The 23,848-nt window shown below is 43.4% G+C and overlaps 2 protein-coding genes across 2 annotated transcripts; one reads left to right on the forward strand and one right to left on the reverse strand.

Annotated features, from left to right (window-relative positions):
* Nucleotides 1-276: 276 nt before the first annotated feature.
* On the forward strand, nucleotides 277-4,851 carry NUDT1 (nudix hydrolase 1). The gene is made up of 3 exons (XM_009645895.2): nucleotides 277-428; nucleotides 4,341-4,486; nucleotides 4,679-4,851. The coding sequence occupies exons 1-3, from the start codon at nucleotides 277-279 to the stop codon at nucleotides 4,849-4,851; spliced, it is 471 nt and encodes a 156-aa protein (XP_009644190.1).
* A 4,168-nt stretch (nucleotides 4,852-9,019) lies between these two features.
* Nucleotides 9,020-23,416, reverse strand: SNX8 (sorting nexin 8). The gene is made up of 11 exons (XM_035901350.1): nucleotides 23,374-23,416; nucleotides 21,499-21,689; nucleotides 19,357-19,474; nucleotides 16,157-16,278; nucleotides 15,706-15,786; nucleotides 14,572-14,732; nucleotides 14,033-14,165; nucleotides 12,860-12,928; nucleotides 11,891-12,040; nucleotides 11,336-11,485; nucleotides 9,020-10,576 (listed from the first exon to the last, which is right to left on the reverse strand). The coding sequence occupies exons 2-11, from the start codon at nucleotides 21,637-21,639 to the stop codon at nucleotides 10,463-10,465; spliced, it is 1,239 nt and encodes a 412-aa protein (XP_035757243.1). The 5' UTR covers nucleotides 21,640-21,689; nucleotides 23,374-23,416; the 3' UTR covers nucleotides 9,020-10,462.
* Nucleotides 23,417-23,848: the final 432 nt, after the last annotated feature.

Here is a 23,848-nt window from a genome sequence, read left to right on the forward strand (position 1 = left end):
GGGGTGCTGGGGGAGCGGGAGAGCAAGGGTCAGTAGTTAGAGAAGGAGGCACTGGGGGACCGAGGGGTTGGGCCGAGGATGGTGAGGACCAGGCATTTGGGGAGGGGGTGCTGGGTGTCTGGGGGGCATCAGGCCTGCCTGGGCCTGAGCAGCAAGTCCAGGTTTTGTGAAAACCTCCCTCCACCCCCCCCGGGCCAGGGGAGCAGCCCGGCCTCCCGTCTGAGGGGCGCCGGGAGCCCTTGGCGCAGCGCCCCCTCCTTGTCTCGCCCAGGAGCCATGTGCACGGCCAGGCTCTTCACCCTCGTCCTGGTGGTGCAGCCGCCCCGCGTCCTCCTGGGCATGAAGAAACGCGGGTTTGGAGCTGGGCTGTGGAACGGCTTCGGGGGGAAGGTGCAGCCGGGGGAGAGCATCGAGGAGGCTGCTCGCAGGTGAGGCCCGGCCCGGCTTGGCCGGTGCCCCGGGGAGAGGCGGGCATGGGTGGGCCCTGGAGGTGTCAGACCATTTGTGGTGGGCAGCAGGCGGAGTTACCGCCGCTTGGCTGATCTCTAACGCCAGTGCGTTACCCACGGGTGCAGTTGGGAGCCGGCTTTGAGCAGAGAAAATCGCCTGCTCCGCAGGTAACGAGCGATTGCCCACGGGTACAAAGAAACAGGATTGCTCCCCGTTGCCTGTCATGTGCAAATCTTTAACTGTCGTCCAGTCTATGAGTAACTGGAAGTTACTGGGTGCCCTCCCTCCCATCCCTTGGACTCTGATCTAAACTGAGACTTAGTCTGCTGGTAGTGGACAGAGGTTCTTGCACTGTTCAGAAAGGTGCAGAGTTTAGTTTTGGCTGTATAGCAGAATTACAACTTATGCCAGTGTTCTGCTTGTTGTTTAAATTTTGAAGTTGTTGAGCAGATGCTACATTCCACTACCATTTTTAGTACTGCGTGAGAATGTAGTCACAGAATATTAGAAATTATCAGAGGTCCCTTATGACAGGCACTGTAAAAATGAAGTATTTGACTGCATGGTGGCATTTTTAAGCCTTAATGCTGAGTTAGGGAATCTAATTCCATCGCTACAGAGGTACAGTACCATTTTTGAAGCTTTTAGTACTGATTTCTTGAAGTTCTGTCTTCTGTCTAATCATTAAAATGAAACGGCAGATTGCAGCTGAATTGCTAAACTCCTCTAAAAACTAGGTACCTCATTCTTTCATGAATGTTGCTGATACAAAGCCACAATTTGCCACCTCCTCACTTTCTGATGCATGCCTGAAATTGCCCTTGCACCTGCAGGAAGATCAATGCTAGTGTGCTCAACAGCTACCTAACAGCTTTTGCCCTGAACCATCTCCTCAGCTGTGCCAGTGCAACCGCCTGGGTTCTGTGGTGAGCTAATCCAGGGGACAGAAGGGTCCTCTGTGCAGATGTGCACCCAGCAGTGCACGGCGTTAACGTACCTGATGCTTACCTCGTGGCTTTTCGTGTAATTTGTCGTCTCGAGGGGGGAAGATCAGTTACTTAAATCAGGCCTTCATTTGCTAGGCTTACATTGCCACTGACTGTGGTGTAAATCGTCGTGATTTAATTTCGCAGAATCATAGAACCACAGAATAGTTTGGGTTGGAAGAGACCTTTAAAGGTCATCTCGTCCACCCCCCGTGCAACTCGTCCAACCCCGTCTTCAATTGGATCAAGCTTCTCAGAGCCCATCCAACCTGACCTTGAATGTTCCAGGGATGGGGTATCTACCACCTCTCTCTGGGCACCCTGTGCCCATGTTTCACCACCCTCATTGTAACAGTTTTCTTCCTTAGATCTAGTCTGAATTTACCCTCTTTTAGTATAAGACCATTACCCCTTGTCCTATCGCTACAGGCCCTACTAAAAAGTCTGTCCCAGTCTTCCTTACAGGCCCCCTTTAGGTACTGAAAGGCCACAATCCGGTCTCCCTGGGGCCTTCTCTTCTCCAGGCTGAACAACCCCAACTCTCTCAGCCTGTCCTCGCAGGAGAGGTGGTTCCAGCCCTCGGATCATTGTCGTGGACTCCTTTGTCCTGTGCTGAGGGCCCCAGAGCTGGATGCAGGGCTGTAGGTGGGGTCTCGCCAGAGTGGAGTAGAGGGGCAGAATTCCCTCCCTCGGCCTGCTGGCCACGCTGCTTTTGATGCAGCCCAGGGTATGGTTGGCTTCTGGGCTGTGAGTGCACATTGCTGGCTCGTGTCCAGCTTTTCATCCACCATTACCCCCAAGTCCTTCTCACCAGGGCTGCTCTCCAACCCTTCATCCCCCAGCCTGTATTGATGCAGGGGGTTGCCCTGACCCAGGTGCAGGACCCTGTGCTTGGCCTTGTTCAACCTCATGAGGTTCACACTTCTTGAGCTTGTCCAGGTCCCCCTGCATGGCATCCCATCCCTCAGGCGTGTCAACCGCACCGCTCAGCTTGGTGTTGTTTGCAAATTTGCTGAGGGTGCACATTTAGCATTTGATTTCCTAGATGTGTCTTTATCTGTGCTAGCCTGGAGTTAGAAACCAGAGCTTTAGTCCATATGAGATGTCAAGTGATAAAAGCGCAATGTACCACAGCACAGCCAGCACCTGCTGCTGTGGACTGTGGAACAGTCCAATCCTCAGCCCTTTCAGCACAGCTGGTAGGAATTTACTGCAGAATGACACAACCAATTCCCGCTGAGGCCAACTGAGCAGGAAGCAGTCCCCAGAGCCAGGGCCAGCTAGGCACGCAGCCCACCTTCCTGGCGGAACACCACCGTTGAGGTGCAGCTCTCCCTGAATGTCGCACAACCCAAATCAAACTGAACTTGCACCTCTGCATTCGGATTGAGACATTAGGCTGTGGTTCCACGTTGCACTGTCTCAGCTGGGTTTGCAGTGGCATAAGGTGTGAAGTGTCCTCACAGCACAGTTAAATATTAAACTGAAACACGAACAAAAAAGTTTCCGCTATCAGTAAGATTCCTATACTCCTCTGGGTACACCACATTCCCGTGAGCACCTGGGCACCCACGGCTCTTCAGTGGCACATCTTATAAGGGGAGCATTTCGCTAGTTCATCATTTCTAGTTTGCTACCTGTAATGTGTCCCCTTACTATAGACAGAGCCAAAGAGCTGACAGATAAATTGCCTGGAGAAACATAGCAGCGTTGTGCTTTGTTGTTCAATTATCGGAGCCTGTAAAATGAGGCTTTTAGCTTTGTTGCTGGAAAACTGCCTCTATTCTAGACATAGTTTCTCGGGAAGATAAACTAAAATTAGCTGAGACGTTAAGTTAGAATAAAATTTCGAAGGATGGGATTCATGACATTGTTACCAAAGAAAGCTGGAGCCTTGAAGATCATTCCCATTACATTTTAAAATTGTTAAGGTACTGCCAAATATGCAACTACATTAATTATTAACCTTAACTGAGGATAGACTGTTTCAAAGTACCCCTTATTTTGGTACATTAGAAAAACCATGACCAACTCCAAGCTACGCTGATTCTGTTAGAGGCAGGGAAAAAAAAAAAAAAAAAAAAAAAAAAGCCCTAAGTGCGTAGCATAAACAGAGCAAGTAATTGAATGTGCTTCAAGTAGCCATGCATGGTGATGCATGGAAAAGAGCCATCTGGCAAGTCTAAGTGCTCTTCAAAGTCTTGCCTTCTAGCCTCTCGTTACGCTAAATGTACTTCCAAGGAGCAGAAATGGAAAGTTTGCACAATTGCTTTATGTTTTTTATATGGCATTTGAATGGGAGCTGGTATTCCCAACATTCTGTGTGCAAATGATGTTATGTAGTGGGTAGCATTACTTAAATAAGCTTCAGTCTGCTTCAGAAGCAGCTGATTTTGCTGCAAGTGCAGATGTTCTAATATTTACTACCTGCTTCCCCACAATTCTAAAAGCTGTAGCTTGAAGTTGGCAGAGCTTTTTGCCTGTCTAAAGTCTATCTCAGAGGTCTTAAGCCACAGCCAGCTACAGTCACGAGTATGTTTGCACATTTATAACTAATCTCAGAAAAGATCATCATGTTGCAAGGAGGTGAATTACACCAATCAATCAATTTTCCTGAATCTTCCCCTTCCACTGTGGACTATTTTCCTACCAGCCTTGAAACAACAGGAGCTTGAAACAACACGAGCCAGTTGGACACGGCTCTGCTGTGGTGTAAGTAAGCAAATAGTTTGGTGGAAACCAGAACTCTGCTTTGCTCTGCAGGCTGTGCCCTGCTCTGTTTTACAGGTGCAGCTTTCACCTTTGGTTCACTGCAAGTGTTTTGAACATGCGAGTAAAGCTAATGACGCCTTTTTTGTACTCCTGCTGCTCGCTTTCACATAAAGGAATCTATTTCTTGTGCAGGGAGCTCCTGGAGGAGAGTGGACTGACTGTGGACACCTTGCAGAAGATGGGTCAGATCACATTTGAATTTGTGGGCAACTCCGAACTCATGGAAGTTCACATTTTCCGAGCAGATCATTTTCATGGAGAGCCAACAGAAAGCGATGGTAGGTCACTAGTGGAGGGGAAGGAAGGATGTGCATTCTCTTCTGAGACAGTACTGCTTTTAAGAAATGCAGAACTATTCATGCCCAAATCCCCTCAAGAAGGGAGGCAGCTGGGCTGTAGAGGGAAGCTGCTTGTTGACAGATATTCAAAGAGAAAGTCTCATACAAAGTTCTTCTGTTTTCTCCCACCAGAAATGCGTCCACAGTGGTTTCAGCTGGATGAGGTGCCATTCAATCGCATGTGGGCAGATGATATCTATTGGTTTCCCCTGCTGCTTCAGAAAAAGTTGTTTCGTGGCTATTTTAAGTTCCAGGGACAAGACACCATCCTGGAGCACACCCTGAAAGAAGTGGAGGAAGTTTAAGGAACCGGAAGTATCCAACCCACGCGCTGCCGCCCACATTGGGCTAGAACACCATGAGTACTACTGTAAGGGTGTCCTTCCCCAGCTCTCCAGCAAAGAGTTATTTGCCAGGTCACTGGGAAGTAAGGAAAATAAGGGGGTTTCTTAGAGCAGAAATAAAAGTAACGAGATTTTGCATGCTGTGAAGTCCCTGGCTGTGGTATACTTTAGTGGTTACATGATCACAACTATTAAAAACTTAGTGTTAATCCTTTTTTTTCAGGTAGCTAATTTTTCAGGCTTTTCCCTTGGGGCTAGAAATGTTTTTAAAAGATTAAAAGTATTTTTTAGTAAAAGCATGTGGTGTTCTGTTGTAAACAGCTGCGTACGTTCTAGACTGTTTAAAGGCCTTCCTTTCACCAAGCCTTGAAGTGGACTGTGATTTGTTCTGTTGTAAACAGCTGCGTACCTTCTAGACTGTTTAAAGGCCTTTCGGGACTTGGCTTCCTTTCACCAAGCCTTGAAGTGGACTGTGATGCAGCGGAATCAATTATGCTCGCTATGGCAGTTCTTAGACAGTTCCCTATTCAGCATTCCTTCCTGGGACAAGGTGAGGCTTGACCAGCGCTGTGAAAGCCTTTTGAAAATTTTAGGTAGAGATCCCTTCAGGATTCTCCAGCTGAAGTGTAAGGTTATAGGAGTTAAGAAAACAAGAGCCAGAGGCAGATGTATGGCACTGTTCGAGCCCCGCTTTCACTCTTGCAGCTCCTGCCGTGAACTTGAACTGTTTTGAGCTTTTCAGCTAAAAATATGCTCAACAAAATCAACTTTCAGCAAGTCCACGTTGCGAGTTGTAGTCACCTATGGCTGCCGGCTTTGCCACATGGTGGTAGCAGGTGACCTGTTCAGCATTCACGTCAGCCCAACTCAGCATACTGGGCACCAAAGACTTCATCAAACTGCGCTAGAAATAACACATCACATATGTAACTTCTTACACAAGTTTTGGGTTTGGTTTTTTTTTTTTTTTTAAACACTATTACAAACACATATAACACTTACAGATAGAATCTTGGAATGTAATATAGGATCTGTAAACATTTCCAGTCTACCAGCTGTAGTAATAGTTCTTTAATTCCTGCATTTGGATAAAGTGCTTCATACATAAGGCTATTTGAGCAAAGCAAAGATACAGGATATTCCAGGCAGGCAAAATTCACACCCTCTGAACAAGATTGTTTCTTGTCTCCCTCCAGCAGTTCTGAATAATTTATACCATTCAAAAATGCCCTTCTTTATATGCTCAGTAAGCCACAGCTCGGAGTTGAGAGGATAAGAGTTAACACCTTAGACTCTTCCTTTTGTGCTGCACACTGAGTTATTTACAGGAGTTTTGACACTTGTCTCTGCTTCCGACGCAGCAGTAAGGGTTTCTGGCCGTTCTAATGGAGAGAATGGCTTGAGGCAAGGAGAGGAGAAAATAAGCACAAGGGGATAGGCAGCTTGTAACAGGTTGCAAGACCTTACTGCATGGTAGGAAAGGGAGCGGCTGGCCGCTGATACCTGTTCAGTATCTTGATTTATCTCCTGGTGGAAACTGTAAATTGCATGGCGAGAGAGAGCAAATGACTTTCTGTTCCTCCAGGAGTTTAGGTAGGAAAAGAACAAGTGCAGCTCAGGCTTGCACTTCTACTTGCTATCCCCGCCCCTCTGAAGTCAGTTCAATCCTTCTATGAAGATAAGCACTGACTTCTAGCTCACGTCTAAGAGTAGTGACTTTATTGCTCCTGCTGCACTCGTGGAGACTGACATGTTTTAAGTAAGTTCTGTCCCCAGCTGGTGATCTTTTTATCTTTTAGGAAACAGCACAAAGTGAAGATTGTAAATTAGCCTGTTACAAATTCCAGGAATTACACCCTTGCATGATCAAAGTAGAAGAGTAAAAGCACTGGAATGCAGCAAGGCACTGTTGAAAACATGTTACCGCTTAGGAGGAGCAACTTGCAAGGAAGATGGAAGGAGAGGGAAAGAAGGATCAAAGATTAAGGTTGTATCGTAAATACAGTTTGGAAAGCCTTTCAACACATGCTGCTGGTCAAAAAGCCTGTATACTGCCACTTCACAGCTTGAAGCAGAGGAGACCTTGGAGTGACAAAACCATATAGATAGCCCTTTTGACAAAACATTTCTCAGGCAAAGTTCCAGGTTCTCAGCTGTTCACTACTCTGGTACCTCCACGACAGATTTTGAGAGCGACACTGACAGAATGATTGGAGGCCTTTTCTATCGCTACTATTTTGAACACATGTAAGTCCCCACGAGCTCAAGCAATACACAGAAAGCTTCCATTCGAGAAGGCACGTTAACTCTTTGGCGCTACATCTTACAGGAGCATCAGTCCTTGGACAGGCAGCATGCACTCTGCACTTAAGTCTTCTGGTTTGTTTAGTGTTTATTGTAACCTACCCAGCTACCAGCAACGGAACCAACTTTGTTAAGCCTTGCTCTCACCCTCGCATATAGTTAGGCTGTTCGCTGCAGAAGGCGACAGCAGGGAGGTAACTAGAACTCCTTCGCCTACGTTGACTAGGGTAGGCAGATGATCGATTCCCTGCTGCATTCCTCTAAAGGAAGCTGTACTTGATGCTGCTCTCCAAGTCTGACAGATACCTAAACTAAACAGAACACACACAGTCAGGAAATCCCTCACATACTGAGGTAAACATAATAGCACTGTTTGCACACTGACCAGTCTCCCAAAAATAAGGTTTGCAAACTAAGGATTGTATGAAATAGTGTATGTGTGTGTTTAGGAATGAGACAGAGGCTTGACAGTCCAGTATGAAATAAACTCTGAAAGTGCCATTAGCTGTATCAGCTTCGAGAATACTAAGCCTCTGTTCTCGAAATACTAAGTGAACAGAGTAAAATCAAAATAAGAAAACCCCACCCCCAAACTGGCAAGGGCTGACAATGGAGGAATGGGTGTTTTCTCAAGACAACATAATTCCAGTTTCTTTATAGGTCCTGCAGTCTGTGTTTATCATTATTACAGTCTCTGCATTTGGATTGTAGACTTCTTGCTTTGAAGGAGAACAGCAAAGAGGAGTTAGTCTAAAGCCCAAACGTGGTTTTGATGTTTGGGTTTTTGGGTTTTGTTTTTAAATAAAGTCCAAAATTGTAACTTTTTTTCTAAATGTGAGAAGTCCAAAGTTCCATTCAGGCTAATACTTTGCAAGTGCTCCTACAGAACATAGCCTGGTCATCTACCCCAGGCACGCAAGTTACATAGAAGATCCATCATATACATATCAGACCTTGCCCCAAAACATACAGTATTTTCTCAATTTGACTCTTCACTATATCAGGCAAACACAGGAAGGTGGGTACTAAGACTGAGCAAATGACAGTCTGTAACCAACTAGCACCTTCTAAAGATGCTAGGAGCAAAGAGCATTTAAAAATACAGTGTCACACTTTCCGCACTGTAACCACAAACTATCTTCCTAATCAAGAAAGGGTCAAGCAGAAAAACCCTTTCATGCCATTTTTGAGATATCATCTTCTTTGTTACTGTACTGTAGAAAGATTTCCCTCCACAGCCAGATTGCTCTGGCCTGTGAGCAGAAGCTCTTCTGCATCACTTTAGAAATCTTCAGGAGAGAGAATCAAATCTGTCACAGCCATTTGCAGTTAATCTGTCTCACTGGACAAGGCCAACACGAAGGAGGAAAGACTCAGAAGGGAGTTAACATTTGAATTGCTATAAAAAGCTCTTAATAATGCATTCTGAGCAAGGTTGTTACATAGACTCCCTACACACTCCTCAAGGCCCAGCACTCAAGAAATTCACCCACGTAAGTGTACTTCACCGCGTTTTCAGGGGCACGTGTAATGGTTATGCCAGTCTCATGAAACTGGGCAAGTAACGTATTAGCTTGTTCCTAGCTGAAGAAATTAACCCACAATTTCCACCTGGGCTAGGAAGAGCTTAACATTTCATTGAATTTTCTAAATTTAAAAAAAAAAAAAAAAGCAAGCTTTTATGATTGGAGGATTTAAATATATTTCCTGCTAATGGGGAAGTTCCCCAATGGGAAAATACTGTAACGGTTCCAGTTCGACTGCAAGCACTCATCCTTGTTAGTGTGCTTCCTTTTTATGCACTCAAAGAAAAAGCTAAGAGGCCAAGTCTCAAATTCCCCCTTGGCAGCTATTTTGGCCCCAGAGAAGTTCGGTTCAAGGGAGTCCTGTTCACAGAGTTTTGCTGCGTACGTTTGCAGTTTCTTCACTTATCAGTTTCTCTGGAGGATATGCACAATTTCCCCCAAGGTAACACGGCATGCAAGTTCTCCTCCCCCTACCCTTTGCCTCGTGAGGGAAAGTCACTGGAGATACAAAGTGAAACATGGAGAATGTTTAGTCCCTTTATCACAATCACAAATCGTTCTGAAAACCCCATTACCAAGGGCCGTGTTATTTTTAGAGAGATGAAGAACTGACACTTAATTGTCTTCTCTCCTTCACAAACACAATCCAATGCTACCCACAGCCAGAAAAACAAAACAAAAACAAAAACAACAACAACAAAAAAAGAGAGAATGACAGTTACCTCCTGATAAATACTGGGGTTTTTGCTAATGAATTTTATCAGCATTGTGTCCCAGCCTGCTGGTGTAACAGGATATTTCACCTGATGTTAGGCCCAAGAAAACACCAGCCTTTGGGTCAGCAGCTCTCCAACAGTCCTAAACAGCTACTTAGACGGTTGTGAGGACCTCCAGAAGAAAACAAATAAGCTACCTTGTAGCTGTTCTGCTGGTATAGGATGAGTGCTTTACAACTAAGGAGTGTTTTATTCAATTATTTTCTCATCTATACCAGGCAAACTCCCCTGAGTTCCTGAACTCAGTCATCTTTGGCCCCAAACTGAAAAATATGAGCAAGTCCTTAGGCTGCCCTACAGCCATGAACTCAAAGACCCTGACAATACAGCCTGCCTAGCCTCGCTGGGGAGATGGCTGTCACTCAGCAGCACTGACCCTACCCAGCTGGGTTAGCAAATCCAGCCACTTCATTCAGATACTTTGTGCTGAGGTCCAGCAGGGAGAAATCAAATCCATGGGACGGGGGATGGCTTTCAGCTTTCCTTATGCACATATGTCCCTAACACAGGCCCTCCCAAGCTTAAAAGACAATCCACCTCTACTATAAGAGTGTGCTTCAGGTATCCTAGTCATCTCAGCACTTCAGAGATGTGCAGAGATGTGTCAGCATGTGTGCAGATAAACATTATCAGAGAACTGTTAGTACAAAACACAAAGGCATCAGCAACAACACTGCAGCACTGACTGCACCAGGTCACAACCTGACCCCACAAAGAGTGTCTGCAGGATAATGAACACTAGCTCTGCCCCAGAGCACTTCAAAATGAAGAGACTGTCTTTGTATCCCTAAGTTCTGCCCCACATCCAGTCTGCCTAAATCAGAGAGCAGCTCAAAGCAGCAGTATTAAAAAAAACAAAAATAAAAAAAACAATAGCTGTTTGGAGGATTCATTCTAACATCTGGAGGTAGAAGTCCCACCCCTTCCTTGATTGCACTTCTTGCTCCATGCTAGATGCTCAGAGCATTAATTGGAGAAGAAGTTTCCCTCTGGAGGTGACAACGGTGGAGTTGGCATATTGCTAGATCCCACGAAGAGACAGCTCAACTTCGGCTTCAATTCATTCCAAACTTTACTCATCTGTGAGTGGAAAAGGAGAGAAAACAGACATGAGAACACGGCAGGTAATCATCTCACCACACTGTGTTTTAGCTACCGTTTCAGAGTACTCAAAAGCACAACACAAATGGGCTGAAGTACTTTGGGGAAGTCCGGTGGAGCCAAATTGTCCCTTTTAGACTGGTGCTGTAATGCAGCTCTCTGAGCATTTTACTCAGACTGCATGGAAGGGAGATGTCCCATACCCTGGTCAAATTCCTTCACTGAAGGGAAGGAAGGGAGCTGGAGGAGGACAGACTTTTCAGATACAACGGATGCAAGAAGGTCTGTACATGGGGAATGCTGAAGGTCGTATTTAGGGGTTACAAAAGGGAGCTCTTAGATTTAGAGCAAAAACAAGGAAGTTGTTCCTTGTCACGTAATTTCTGTGTAGCACAACAAAACACAGATTCATCTAGCGAACACACATCATCCATTACAGAACAGCGAGTTATTTAATGGTTGAGTCTTCTTCAGCTACCTGTAGGGTAAGGCCACCTGCAGATGAGAGAAGAAAAGAAGAAAGACACAGCAACTTGCTGCAAGAAGATACAGTCTTTTAGAGGGGCTAGAGGCCAGCCCTGATCCTCACCCCAAATTGGAAAGACCTTTGATGACTTCTTAAGAAGTTACAAAAGAGCCCAGCTGGACAAGGTGATTAGAGGAGGAAGGCCCATGGGTGAAAACAAATACATTCACATTCATATTTTGGGAAAAAGAATACAGTCCAAAAGAACTGACCTCTTTATGACCCTGGATCTGGGAGTTGACAAAGGCCCCCAAAATGTGAGACGTGAGAGGCAGATAGATGTGGATAAGCTGTGTCTCCTGATGCAGGCAATACAGAGAGAAGTAATTCCGCAGCTCCATGGTTAGGATGGCATTTTCTTGCTGAAAGAAGAGGAACTCAGTGAAATACATTGCCAGGAAGAGGGTGCCAAGGAGGTTCACTTGTAGCAGGAGAAAACAGCATTCCTCGCCATGCTAGCAATTCCAACACATACCAAAAACCTAAAAAGGCAGTTCCTGACCCATCTGATATGACAACAACTGCACTTTCCATCAGGCAGACTGTTGCTTTCCACAGCTCCTGCAAATGACATGTTGCCTAATAGCCAGTAATAAGTGTGGAGGAAAACAAATGCATTTTCCTTGTAGCACAGCAGGTAGCTCAAATTACCCAAAGTACAAGTTACCCTTTCAGTCTTATGGCTTTCTGCAAATATGTCTGAGCTACATAGCGGCACCATTATAGAGTCCAGTACCACCCTTTGCTCTCCCAGGCATCTGCCCTACCTCCACAATCCGAGACTCCAGTTGCTCCACCGATTCTGGTTCTTTGTTCTGCACGGTGGCACTCATCATCTGCTTCTTCATCATGCTGTACTTATGCAATGCTCGCTGGTGCTTGTGCAATACCCCCTTCTCATGTCTTTCACACAGGTCCTTTATGGGAAAAGGAAAAAACAGGTACTTAGTGGAAGCTAAGAGACAGCAAGCACGCAAGCCAAGTACATCAGAAAAACAAATACATAGTCACACTTTATGTAATTTCTGCGCTGCAGATTTGTGTTTCTTTGTTTTCAAGAGGGTCAAAAAAAATGTTGGCAGCTAAGAATTCAAGAAACAAAACTGCTTGGACCCAGACCAGTGAGTTTAAGAGGCAATCTGGAGCAATCACTTCTGCCAACATTTTGGATCTTATCAGGCCTCTTATCTTTTGTGCCCTTCTCAATATTAAGTGCTGGCAATTAAGTGCTGGCAATTAAGCTGCGCTAAGAGCTTTCCAGTGTCCTTCTATTTCAGTCCAGGCCTGGGAATGTCAGGACAGGCTGTCACATATAGTTTCAGCAGGTGCTTCTAAAAAAAAGTGCCTTTGACCAAAAGATTAGTATGAACAAAAATTCTTTCATTTGTAGCTAAACTCACAACTGCATGATCAAATCAGTAGCCATCTAATTCACTGCTTTGACTCAAAAGCAGCCAAATCCAGAAAAAAAGGTCAGCTGATCCATGTAGTTCAAGCAGTTATATTTTAAATTCCTTGCAGGGTTTGCTGTTTGGCAAATTCTCATCAGAGGATGAGCTGACCAGTAAGACTACAGAACTATGGCCAATAGCCACTCCCCTCCCTCTGCCAGATGCCCAGTTCGCCTCTGAACTGGCCTCCCAGACAGTTTTCCATCCAGTTGGCGTTACACCCTCTAAAGAGCACAAGCTTGCTCTAAACAACTTTCTCATTGGCAGAAGAACAGCTAAGCTCACTTTATAGGACTGGAGTAAATCCAGGAAAAGGTTCAGCTTCTCCACCACATCATTCTCTTCCTGTTTACCCTAGAAAACAAGGAAAAAGTACATTTTATGTAAGCCTGGCAAGAACAGACATCACAGTTCTTCACATCCTCACACCATGCAGGCCTTCCACTGTATTCTCCAGGGCACACCAATGCTTACGCAACGGCATCAAAAAATCTTTCAGATGGCACTGGAGTGTTTAGTCTTCAGTACGCAGAACAAAGATCTGACTGGAGCAGGAACAGCTTTTCCAACTGACTGATCACTACAACAAGAGGAGCTAGTTTCACAGTCCTGTGTGTCAGTCCTTTCAGCTCTCTCTGCCTAGAATTTCTTGCTCTTGCAGATTCCTCCAATCTTTCATCTTCCCTTCTTACAAGATAACTAATCCGTTAAAGCTATAAATACCCGCATATTCCCCATAACGGTTCATGCATCAGAAGGCAGAGGTGAGACATCAAGCCAAAATTACACTACTTTGTTTTTTATTTTACTAAATACTGTCTTTTCTTCCTGTATCAAAAGAGTTCTGCAGTATAAACTCTGGAGCAAAAGACCTGGTCTGACTAATCTATAAAAGCATGCTGAGTATTTTAACACAATGAGATGAAGAGAAGACAAAACTATTACTTTCCCTCCCCAGACTGTCACGTTTTCACATTATTCTAACAGTCATTATCACACTGCACACTTACCCAGGAATATGATGCTTCTGTCTGAATGACTCTCATGTAATGTTTAAGCACATGAAGGTCAAAATTGGATTCAGAAAGAAGTCCTTCTGGAGCAGATTAATCAGACTGAACACAGGCCTTTTGGACAGCTCAGTACAGTAGTACAACTTGAATTGTCCAATAACCATTTGAAATTAAAAAAGAAAGCAGGCTTTTCCCACCTTTCCCTTGCCTGTTGTATTTCTTCCCTTTTAAACACAATCCAAGTTTTTCATTCAAGCTTGAACAAGCAGGCTGGTGGTTGAGGATGTGAGTTTGGACTACAATCTCATCTCCCTCTTAACTCCAAGTGCCTACATCCACAGAGCTCATGATTCAAGATGAAACGAAGGCAGCAATTCACCTCCTTCATTTTACAAAAAAAAAAAAAAAAAAAAAAAAAAAAAAAAGGAAAAAGTGAAGGACTCACCTGCTGCACAGCCTTATCTGCCAGTAGTGCAAATTCAACAGACAGACCCTTCAAGGCTTGTTTCAGAGTCCCCCATGTGCTATTATTCAAAGCAGCCCATGAAGGAAGCGGCGTAGTGTCTGAGCCCAAAGCACTAGGAGGAGATAAGTAGAATTCAAATCTAGGAGACAAACTCCACTTAGTAGACACACTTATTCACAGAGAGCAGTTCAAAGTTTCAAATCTGTGTAAATAGTGCTGAGCTACTACTGCACAATCACAAATGCAGAGCTGTGTATATATTGGGGGAAGAGACCATAAAACCAGTACCTGAATGTCAAGGTATTTGTATTTTCTTTTCTCTTGCTCTACAGAATGCAACCTTAGTGGGAAGCATGCATTTTCTTATTTTATAGTAGAAACAATTTTATTATGACCTACAGCGTGAATTGAAATACCCATTCTCACCCGACCATCTGCAGGTAAACCTTACAACAGTTTTGAGTTCTGAAACAACAGTAGAAACATTCACATTGCAAATCCTCTTCCTCCCAACCTACCTTAGCTCCTTCCCAAATATGAGAAGATCTGAAGCATTATCAATGGCTCGAGAAGCTATCCTCTCCGCACGGTCCCGAAGCTTATAAAAGCTATTATAAATATTTCTGATCAGTTCCCTGCTGGCAGCGAACTGGGCCTGTATGTCAGCTGGAAGGAAGTCCTGAAGAAGTGAAAGAGAGATTACTCGTGGACAAATCAGAGGCACATTCACACACATTAATTGTGGGCACACCATACAGCCAGCAGAGAGAGAGAGAGGTTCCCCTCTTGCGCTCGCTCTCTCACTCCATGCTGTAACAACCCTGAAGAGATTAGCTTCACAATTTAGATGTCCAAGTCAGATGTCATACAAATACCCCTAATTTTCAGAGGCAAAAAGAGGTTCAAATCCTGGGCGAAGACAGAGTGGGCAAAATCTGCAGTTCTACTGTGCAGTTAAAACAGGGTTTGTGAGGTTTCAAGCTCACAGGTTCTGATCTGAAGCTACTAGTAACTTGCCAGCCCGGCAGAGTCAAGCACGTACTGAAAGTTCAGCTCTTTTTGACCTGTGCATCACTTGTAAAAGCCTGAATTAAGCTCCAGTTGCAAAACCTTCTGCTAGCATTGCAGGAACCTGAACAACAACTTGCTTTAATATTTCTCAATGAACACAGTGAATATTTAAAACTTGCTATAGCACTAATCACTGGCATAAACAGATATATGGAGAACTTACAACTAACTTCCCTGTAACAGTCCAAATTACTCTCCCACAAGGAGAAGACAACAGACAGAATGAGGGCATGAACACATGGGGAAGACATCCATCTAGGTATTAGCTTTTAAATTGTGCTGTATGTGCATTTGTTTGTTATGCAAGTACAAGTAATTACTGAGAAACATGTTCTGAGCAGGATTCATTGTTTAATCTCTATCATATTCATGAACTAGTATTTAGCTGGAAATATCAGGCCCTTAAGAGTCAAATATTTATTTGATCTTTCAGATAAAATTAGAAGTTTAAAAGTCCTTCAAACTTTGGAAACAACTCCTACCTAAGGCCTCCATCACTCAACAAAAGCCATAACTGATGCACCTGGAGGAGAGAGCCATTTAAACCAGAATAGTATGTTGCAAGAAATTCATATACATACCTTGGCCTGGGTAGCTAATCTGCAGGTCATAAATTCGTCTCCGACTCCCTGGACCAACTCTCTTAGCTTATTCTGTACATCCTGGAGAACATACAGAAACAAATCAGCATGAAAGAACCAAGTAACGCACAGGCAGTTCACACAGGTCTCAGATATATTGCAATAGTAAGGCACAGCTTAGCAGCTATAGCTTTACCCAGGTTAGGTTTAACGCAAGGAGAAGCATAACATGTATTCCCCTAAGAACAGTTATCATTTTCAAAATACTATACTCCTGGCATTGAGTGAAATTACCTTCCACTTTCCAGCTGTAGCAATACCTATTGAAAGAAAAATCTCCTCATCACAGGGAGCAACAATGCATAGGTCAAAAGCAATTCTGACCTCTGTGCCCAGCAAAGCAGATACAGGAAGATCTGCAAACTCAAGACTATTGCTAACCAGTACTCACTGAGCCACTGAAGGACAGAAAGAGTTTCAAGAGCACATCTTCCGAGAAAGGGGGATGTCGAGCCACCAGGTTTATAAAACGCTTCAGCGCTCTCCTCCTAGATTCTATGAATTCTCGATCAGCTATGGGAAGAAACATTAAATTTCAATTAATTAATGCACCACATATTACAGCTGCTCAGAAAGAGAAAAAAGAAAGTGCTCAGTCCGATAATTTCTTTGTACTTTTTACCCTTGCTAAAGCACTGCAATGAAACGAAAGAACGATTACCTGTAGTCTGTCAGCTCCCTAAAACAGATCTTTTGGATTCACCACCAGAACAAATATTCCTTCAAGTGGTTCTTTACGTCTTATTGAAATCTAGCACATATATCTACGTGTGTTTATTTTCACAGGGTGGGTCAGGTAAGCAGGATAAACAACCAAGGCCTGAAGCCTCCACTTACAAACTGTGGGCATACAAAGATTTTTCTTCCTCTGAATCAATTCCATAGCTGGTCCCCAGATGGGACCTTAGGGGTTTGGGACTCCTGGGCAATGCACAACACACTGCTTCTTGCCACTGCAAAGATCACTGCCACTTGCAAAGTGATCATCCCACAAATAATTATGGGGTTTTTTTGCTCACTATTCTGAAGAACTAGCTTCAGTGTGCTGTACCCTCAAGTGTCCCTCCACCACACTTTAAAGCATTTTTTGGGACTAGAGAGAATAAAGGGGATTGGGGCGTGGGGGGCGTTGTTTGTTCAAGATTAGTGCCCATCTTTTTCCTGCAAGATATCGTAATGTACTTTGGAAGACCCGCACAGCAACCTGCAGTACATCCACACAGAGTCCTTACTGGTCAAACTAAAAAAGTTCAGTTTGTCTTCCTGAAACAGGAAGAATTTCAATCTGGTGATACTGCAGTAAGGAAAAAAAAAAAAACCACAAACCAAAACACCCTGGAGTCTTTTCAGGAAAGATGAAAAATTAAACTAAAATAAATTTGAAGGAAAAGAAAGCACAGAAAAAATTAAGGGAATTCACTTATCCATGCAACACTTTTGTATCATGAAAGGGTATTACTCTTTTGCCCCAGCCTTAAGTAGGGAGGTTGCTGGCTGCATGGACTCTCTATAATGATCCTTAGTACAGTACACCCATCACATGATTTTTCAATCATTAGGGCTGCAGATCTTGATTTTGCTTTGCTCATACTTTAGCCTACATGGAGATTTCTGAAGTCATCTACACACTTCCTACATGATCTGCCTCACTTTGCTGCTGTCCTCTAAAATGAGCAGAACAGACTATCAATCCTTCTTCATCTGGCCAACAGATGAAAGTAGACCATCATGAAAGTAAGAGTGTAACTTAGTAGAGGAGCATAGCAAGTACAAAAAGCACATAGCTTTGCCCATCTGACTCTGGGACTAAGGAGGTTGCAAAAGTCACACATTATACTAATCCATCAAAACCCGTGTCCTGCAATTCCATTTGTCAGCCCGTTAACCTGCTCAGAAACAAGAACTACCCATCCAATTTCCTTTTTCCTGTTTGTAGTTTCTGTTAAGATCACTTACACAGCTTTTCTGTACGCAGAGTCACTGGATTAAAGGCAATCGTCACTCTCTGCCTTAACACAGTTTTGGACTGTATTAGGACTGTATTCCTAGCACAGTTTGGAAACTAATCCTATCATTTTTTTCTTAAACATATGATATCTGTGGGATGAAATGCACCGGTGAATACACAGAAATATCAACACACTAGCAATGCAAGGAAATAACAGTGACTGGCAAATTATGCATATTGGTAACTTCTTTCAAGTATCCTCTCTCCACTGAGATTAACCAGAGGTCACTGTGCCTACAGGTGTTGCATGAAGTGGAAATTCTGGAAATTCTGGCTGAGAACACTGAATCGGGTCAAATTCAACAGACAGGTTTTCGCAACCCCAAAAGAAAGGTCTTCACAATTTACATTCCATCATAAGCATAGACAACCACTGAAGCTTTTCAGCACTATTATTTTGCTTTGTTCCAGTGCACTCACACCCCACTCTGCTCACTGTTTACCAGTTCCTCTTTACTGTAGCAATACATGGACTCCTTGACTGAAATCAATTATTTATTGAAACACATAAAGCTTAGCAGCATGGGCAGGAGACAAGGCAGTGAAAAGCTTGTTCTTTCACAGATAAAGTAGAAAACAAGACAGGATTTTATACAGATATGCAACATTTGAAATAATAAAAGTTTAAAACCAGTGCCAATATAATATTTCAGATTAGTGGGAAACGTACCTGAAAGAGCTTTGATATGCTTTCAGTCTTGGAATACTTCATTGATTTCTATTCTAACAGCTAAAATATACTTGAATGAACTGACACCCTGATTCCAGCCTCAGTTTTTAGTTTCTGGTTATCCTAAGCAGATGAACAAGCTCCTTTTTAGAACGGGGGGGTGTGGGGGTGTGGGTGAGGGGGAAAGGGTGATAGTTACTTTAAGGCAGTTGGTTCATCTGCCAGAAAGACACCTTTTTGTACATAAACTGAGAAAGTGTAATTACCATTGCCTGCATCACAAGGCTTCTGTGCCAGGTAATACTAGAATAGACAGCGCTGAAGCTGTTCACTTAACATCGCTGTTCACTAGTGCCTTTTAAGTGTGCGTGTGAGGTCAGGACCCTACACTAACTCAACAGGACCCAGCATGCTCTCACTGAAGAGGCAATTTTGCTGGTTTTACACAATCAGCTCCTCTGCGGTTTTAAGGCTTTTAATATAGATTTTTAATCTTTATTCTTTTCTTGCTATAGAAAAACAATGGGATTTCTACAAGTCTTTTCTGTTCACAAAACACCTCCACAATACATACTACAGCTGTTCAACAGTATGGTAGTGATTCTACACTCATAGCACTACAGCACTGATTATTGTAACCTATTTTCCTAAAAAACAATACCTGCAACCCTGCCAAGCTCTTGTGTAGAATTACGCCTCAAATCTTACCAGAAAAGTCATTAGATACTGCACTTCCACAGAAAGAAACCCCACTGAAATTTTACACTAATATCTTTCGTATAGGGAATTTTTAGGATGGCAATAATTCACACCTCCAAATTATGTATTACAACCTCACAGTTGAGGCCAAGCAGAAACCTTGATCATGCTTGCACCCGCAACCCCTCTAGTCAAAAGAAAGACCCAGGTTTACCTCCCAGCATCCTCTTTGGTGGAAGTGACGGCACCATACGATACGGGAACTTCTGAAGCAGCATCTCATGGAACACCACAAAATCATTGTATCGCCTGTACACTGAGCACTTGAATCTCTGCAATTAAGGAAGGGGGGAGGATAAATCAATACACAGGCTGGACTATCAGCAGCATTTCCGTAATTTTTTTTTGCTATCAATTGCACTAAAAATAAAAGGAAGAAAAGATAGAAATCTGACCCAGAGACTGCAGAAACGACATATTTCTTCTCTTTAGAGGCCCTGTGGTGTAAAGGAAGGAGAAAACTCCAGACCTTTTGATTAAGAATAGAGATGGTGTTCTTCTAACTACAGTCCTTTTGAGAGTAAGATTTTCAGCTAAAAACCTATGTCAGATTTCATTCACACAAAATATGAAAGAGACTACGAAATGGAGAAGAAGAGATTTCCCAAGAAATTACAAGTATCCCTAAATCTGCTGTGGTTCCATACCATTACTCCCTCAAACTCTCTGGTCTTCCAAATTAGACAGAACACTTAGAAACAGTGTCAACACTCTTAAAGTGCTCTAAAGAGCTCTCTTCCTGAAGTACTCCAAGTCCCTGAGCTCTAGCTCTTAGGAACATTCTCTAAATCAGTTTCAAATCCAGCGGTGGCAAAAGTCTTAGATCATGTTAAGGAATAGCCCAAATGACCGATGTTTCAAGTGAAACTCATGAGAGAGAAGAGACCTCCCACTGATGTTAGATCTACAAACAAAGATTGAAAGTTCCTTTAAAACCTTAGTCCTTCACTCTGCATTTCTTACATCAATATGTAGAAGAGGCCAAAGAAACTGGTTTTTCATTCCAAAAGGAATTAGGTAGCAGCTAGAACAAGACGCTTAAGAGGCAGAAATCCTTTAAAAATAACAAATAAAACCTCTACACACACACACCCTGCACACCCAATTACTACAGATTCAATTACTGGAGCAGCTAATAAGAAAGACTATACAACACTATACTCATTCTCACTACGTTTGCATTGCACATCATCCACCACTTACTGTGGCACTATGCATTTTCAAAAATAAAGCAATGAGGCATATAACTGGAGCACAAGAGACAGAGCCCCTCAGGCCTCCCTCTGTCTGCTTTGAAATCTGATGTTGGTTTGGTGTTGTGGATCTTTGATGAAGCTCAAGGCCAAGCTATGCTTCTTTCTGAGGAAGTATCGTTGTACAACTACAACTGTAAGAGAGGTGACAGCAACTGAAAGGAATTGGCAATGGGTTCCTAAAGTAAAATCTAGAGACACCACCAGGATCACTGAGTCTTGTGCCCTGAAATCACAGGCAATAATAAACACCGAGACCAAGAAAGCCCACAGAAGCATTCACTGTGTCTGCTCTTTCCCCCTCACAAAAGTCTTTGTCAAACTTACAGACATCAACCTAAAACACCTAAAGCCCCAAACGTCACTACAGACAAGTGACCCAAATGTGTCTGTGAATACGTACAACAGTGACTACAACAGCTTGAACACTACTCAATAACTGAAGTTTTAGTGGCCTGGGAGATGTAAATTGCTCACGGTCTACTTTGAAGAGGACCAATTGCCTTCCTGAAAAACCACACAGAAGCTACTGGAGAGCAATTACACTGGCCGCTCTATAAATAGGAAAAGATATATCATCTTCAATCTTCTCTTACACCGAGAGGAACCTACAGGTCAGGACTGGGGCAAGTAAACTGGAAGTGGCCCAGACTCTGCAGAACTTTTTGCAGTACCTTTCCTATTTAGAAAGGATTTCAGATTAGCACTGTCAATACGATCTCTTCACTAGCTCAAAATAGCTTGAAATATCCAGTCGCCTATACCAATCCGTTATGCAAACATTCGATTTTCCATGTTATACATCTGCTTTTGTACTGAGCTCAGGTTTCAAGCAAGTAAACTAGCAGACCATCCATCAGACCTCAATTAGAAGACACTGCATAAGCCCAGGCCAAGAAGGTATAGTGCTCCTGCATTTAGAGTAAGCCCATATAACTGGCCTACTCAAAACCAGCATCACCCAAGACATCTATCACATTAGAAAAGACTTTGCCAACAGCAACTGCACAGACATTCTTAAGACCAATGCTTGTTCACATTACCTTGCTGGAAACCTCGTATTCCACATGTTTCAGAAAAAGGCCCTTCTTCTCGGGTATAAGCTCCACCTGCACACTATCCTTGCTCAATAGCTCTTGTAGGGTGTGGGAAAGCAGCAGTGGATTTCCCTGGGGCGCCTGCATTAGAAACTGTTCCGGTTCCCTCGGTTCATTTACTGGAGGCTTTGCCAAATCTAAAAGACAAAAAGGGAAAAACAGTCCAGTAGACCTGATAAGATAAAGTGAAAGAAGTAGCCTCAAAAAATTGTGTTCCCTTGCTCAGTGTTCCCACAATGGTGCAACACAACCAGACCAACAGTCAAGCCACTCCCCCAGGAGGCTATGCTACTTTGCACACGTTCAAGACATTGGTACCTCCCTCTTCACAACACCCAGGAGCACCACCAATTATACCGAGTCAGAAAGACATCTCTACTAAGCCAAAGAAGAATCACAGGCCAAATTTGTTCTGTGAATCAGCTAAGAGGCCTGCATTTCCTGTCTGTCCAGCTCCCACCACAGCAGGATCTGCCAAAATGAACGAAACCCTTGCTCAGCACTTTTGGATCCGGCCTAGAATAACTCATGGAAGGAAAGAAAATGTGTTATTTTACCGTGCTGCAAAAATTTAATACATTAATTTTACATGTCATTACAAAGGAAGGAGACACTTCGTTTGCCATAATTTCATTAAACTCTATGACAGTATGCTAGAGAGGGCATGAATTACAATAATTTACTATGTCAATATGCTTAAGTTCAAGAGCTGGGGAAAAAGGTTCCTAATAAGGGCTACCAACCTGACAATTCCTCAGTCACTGCAAGCTCTGGCAAAATCTTTCAAATATAGCTATTCCACTGCTTGCCACTGAAAAGCAAACATCTTTTTACAGGGAATTCAACCATAGCTGGACAGCTTTGGACAGACAGGTTCTAACTGATTCTCAGCCAGATGCAAAAGTGAAAAAAGATGGCTCTTAAGAATATGGCCCTGGAGGACAAACTACATCAAAGAAGGGGCATAGATGATTCAGAGTGCTCTCTCATCAGATGGCTGACTGCAGCCCATTATCTCAACTTGACTTCATAACTATATATAATTATGCGACTGTAAACTAAGCTTACATTGTTTTTCAAAGCAACCCTTTTTTTTTTTCCTATCCATTTCACACATAAGAAACAGTGTGGAAAATGTAGATATAACCCTGGAATCTATTCAACCTACACCTGAGTTCTGTTCTCCAGGATGGAACAGATGGGTTGCCTCCTCTCTGTATATGCCTAAGAGCGATACTGTTAGCGAGCTCTTTTGCAAAGCAAGTCGAATTCACTGATGAAAAGTTACCTAGAAAAGCTAGGCAGTATTAATCATCCCTGCCTTGCCATTGTGCAGAAGTTACACCCCTTCTTAAATATACCTAAAATTTTGAGAACACAAAAAGACAGTAACACCACAGAAGCAAGAACCGTTTCTTTAAGCGTTGATACATAGTTCAAAAAGTTGATAACCATGTAAGAAATTAATTCAGGGCAGATAAGAACTCATACACTTAACTTGAAAGCCCTGACCTCCTCCTGATAAGGATTTCCCACCTGTTCCTTCATGGGCTCTAGGCCCTGATAGATGGGGGAAAAAAAGGTGTATCTGCGGAATTGGAGATTACAGCTTCAGAATAGACACTTCGTTCTTTATTCTGTAAAATGGCTTAAGGAAACCAAACCAAAGCCAGGACAAATGACCTTATCCCACATGTCTCATCAGGCTTCAGATTCCTGCTAACGTGACTCAGAGAAGCAAGTCTTAACACCTCTGCTTTAATAGACTAGTATCACCTACTAACCCCACCTATGTAGCAGCTTCTAAAAAGTTCCAGTTACCTGCCAGAAATTTGTGGTAAGATAATGCAGGCTAATTCAATGTTGACACGGGATACTGCTGGATAAAATGATAACGTATCTGTATATCCACTTTTCAGACAGATGCTGAACTGAGAAGGAAAGGAGGAAAGAAAATTCAGAATACAGATAGCAAGGGAAAAGATTTTCTAGTGTAGAAAAAAAATCATCATCCAGCTGACCCATGATGGGGCAGCACGGTATAGTAAACCACACTGTCAAGAGGGTCAAAAATACATACAAAAAGAACCACAGAAAGCACAGGACAGCCTCACTCTCCAGAGCAGCGGTTCTCTGGGTACACACCCCTGTAATTCCTGGTTTTAATTGCTCAAGACACTTAAGTGAAACACAACATGACACAGGAGATTTTGCTATTCCTCCAATGCATACACACACCCTTACACACAATTCCACAAGTCCTCTGTGTTGCTAAACCACTGGCTCACGCAGCAGA

This window comes from Egretta garzetta, unplaced genomic scaffold (genome assembly GCF_000687185.1).
Source record: "Egretta garzetta isolate BGI_Z169 unplaced genomic scaffold, ASM68718v1 scaffold299, whole genome shotgun sequence".
Lineage (NCBI taxonomy): Eukaryota > Metazoa > Chordata > Aves > Pelecaniformes > Ardeidae > Egretta > Egretta garzetta.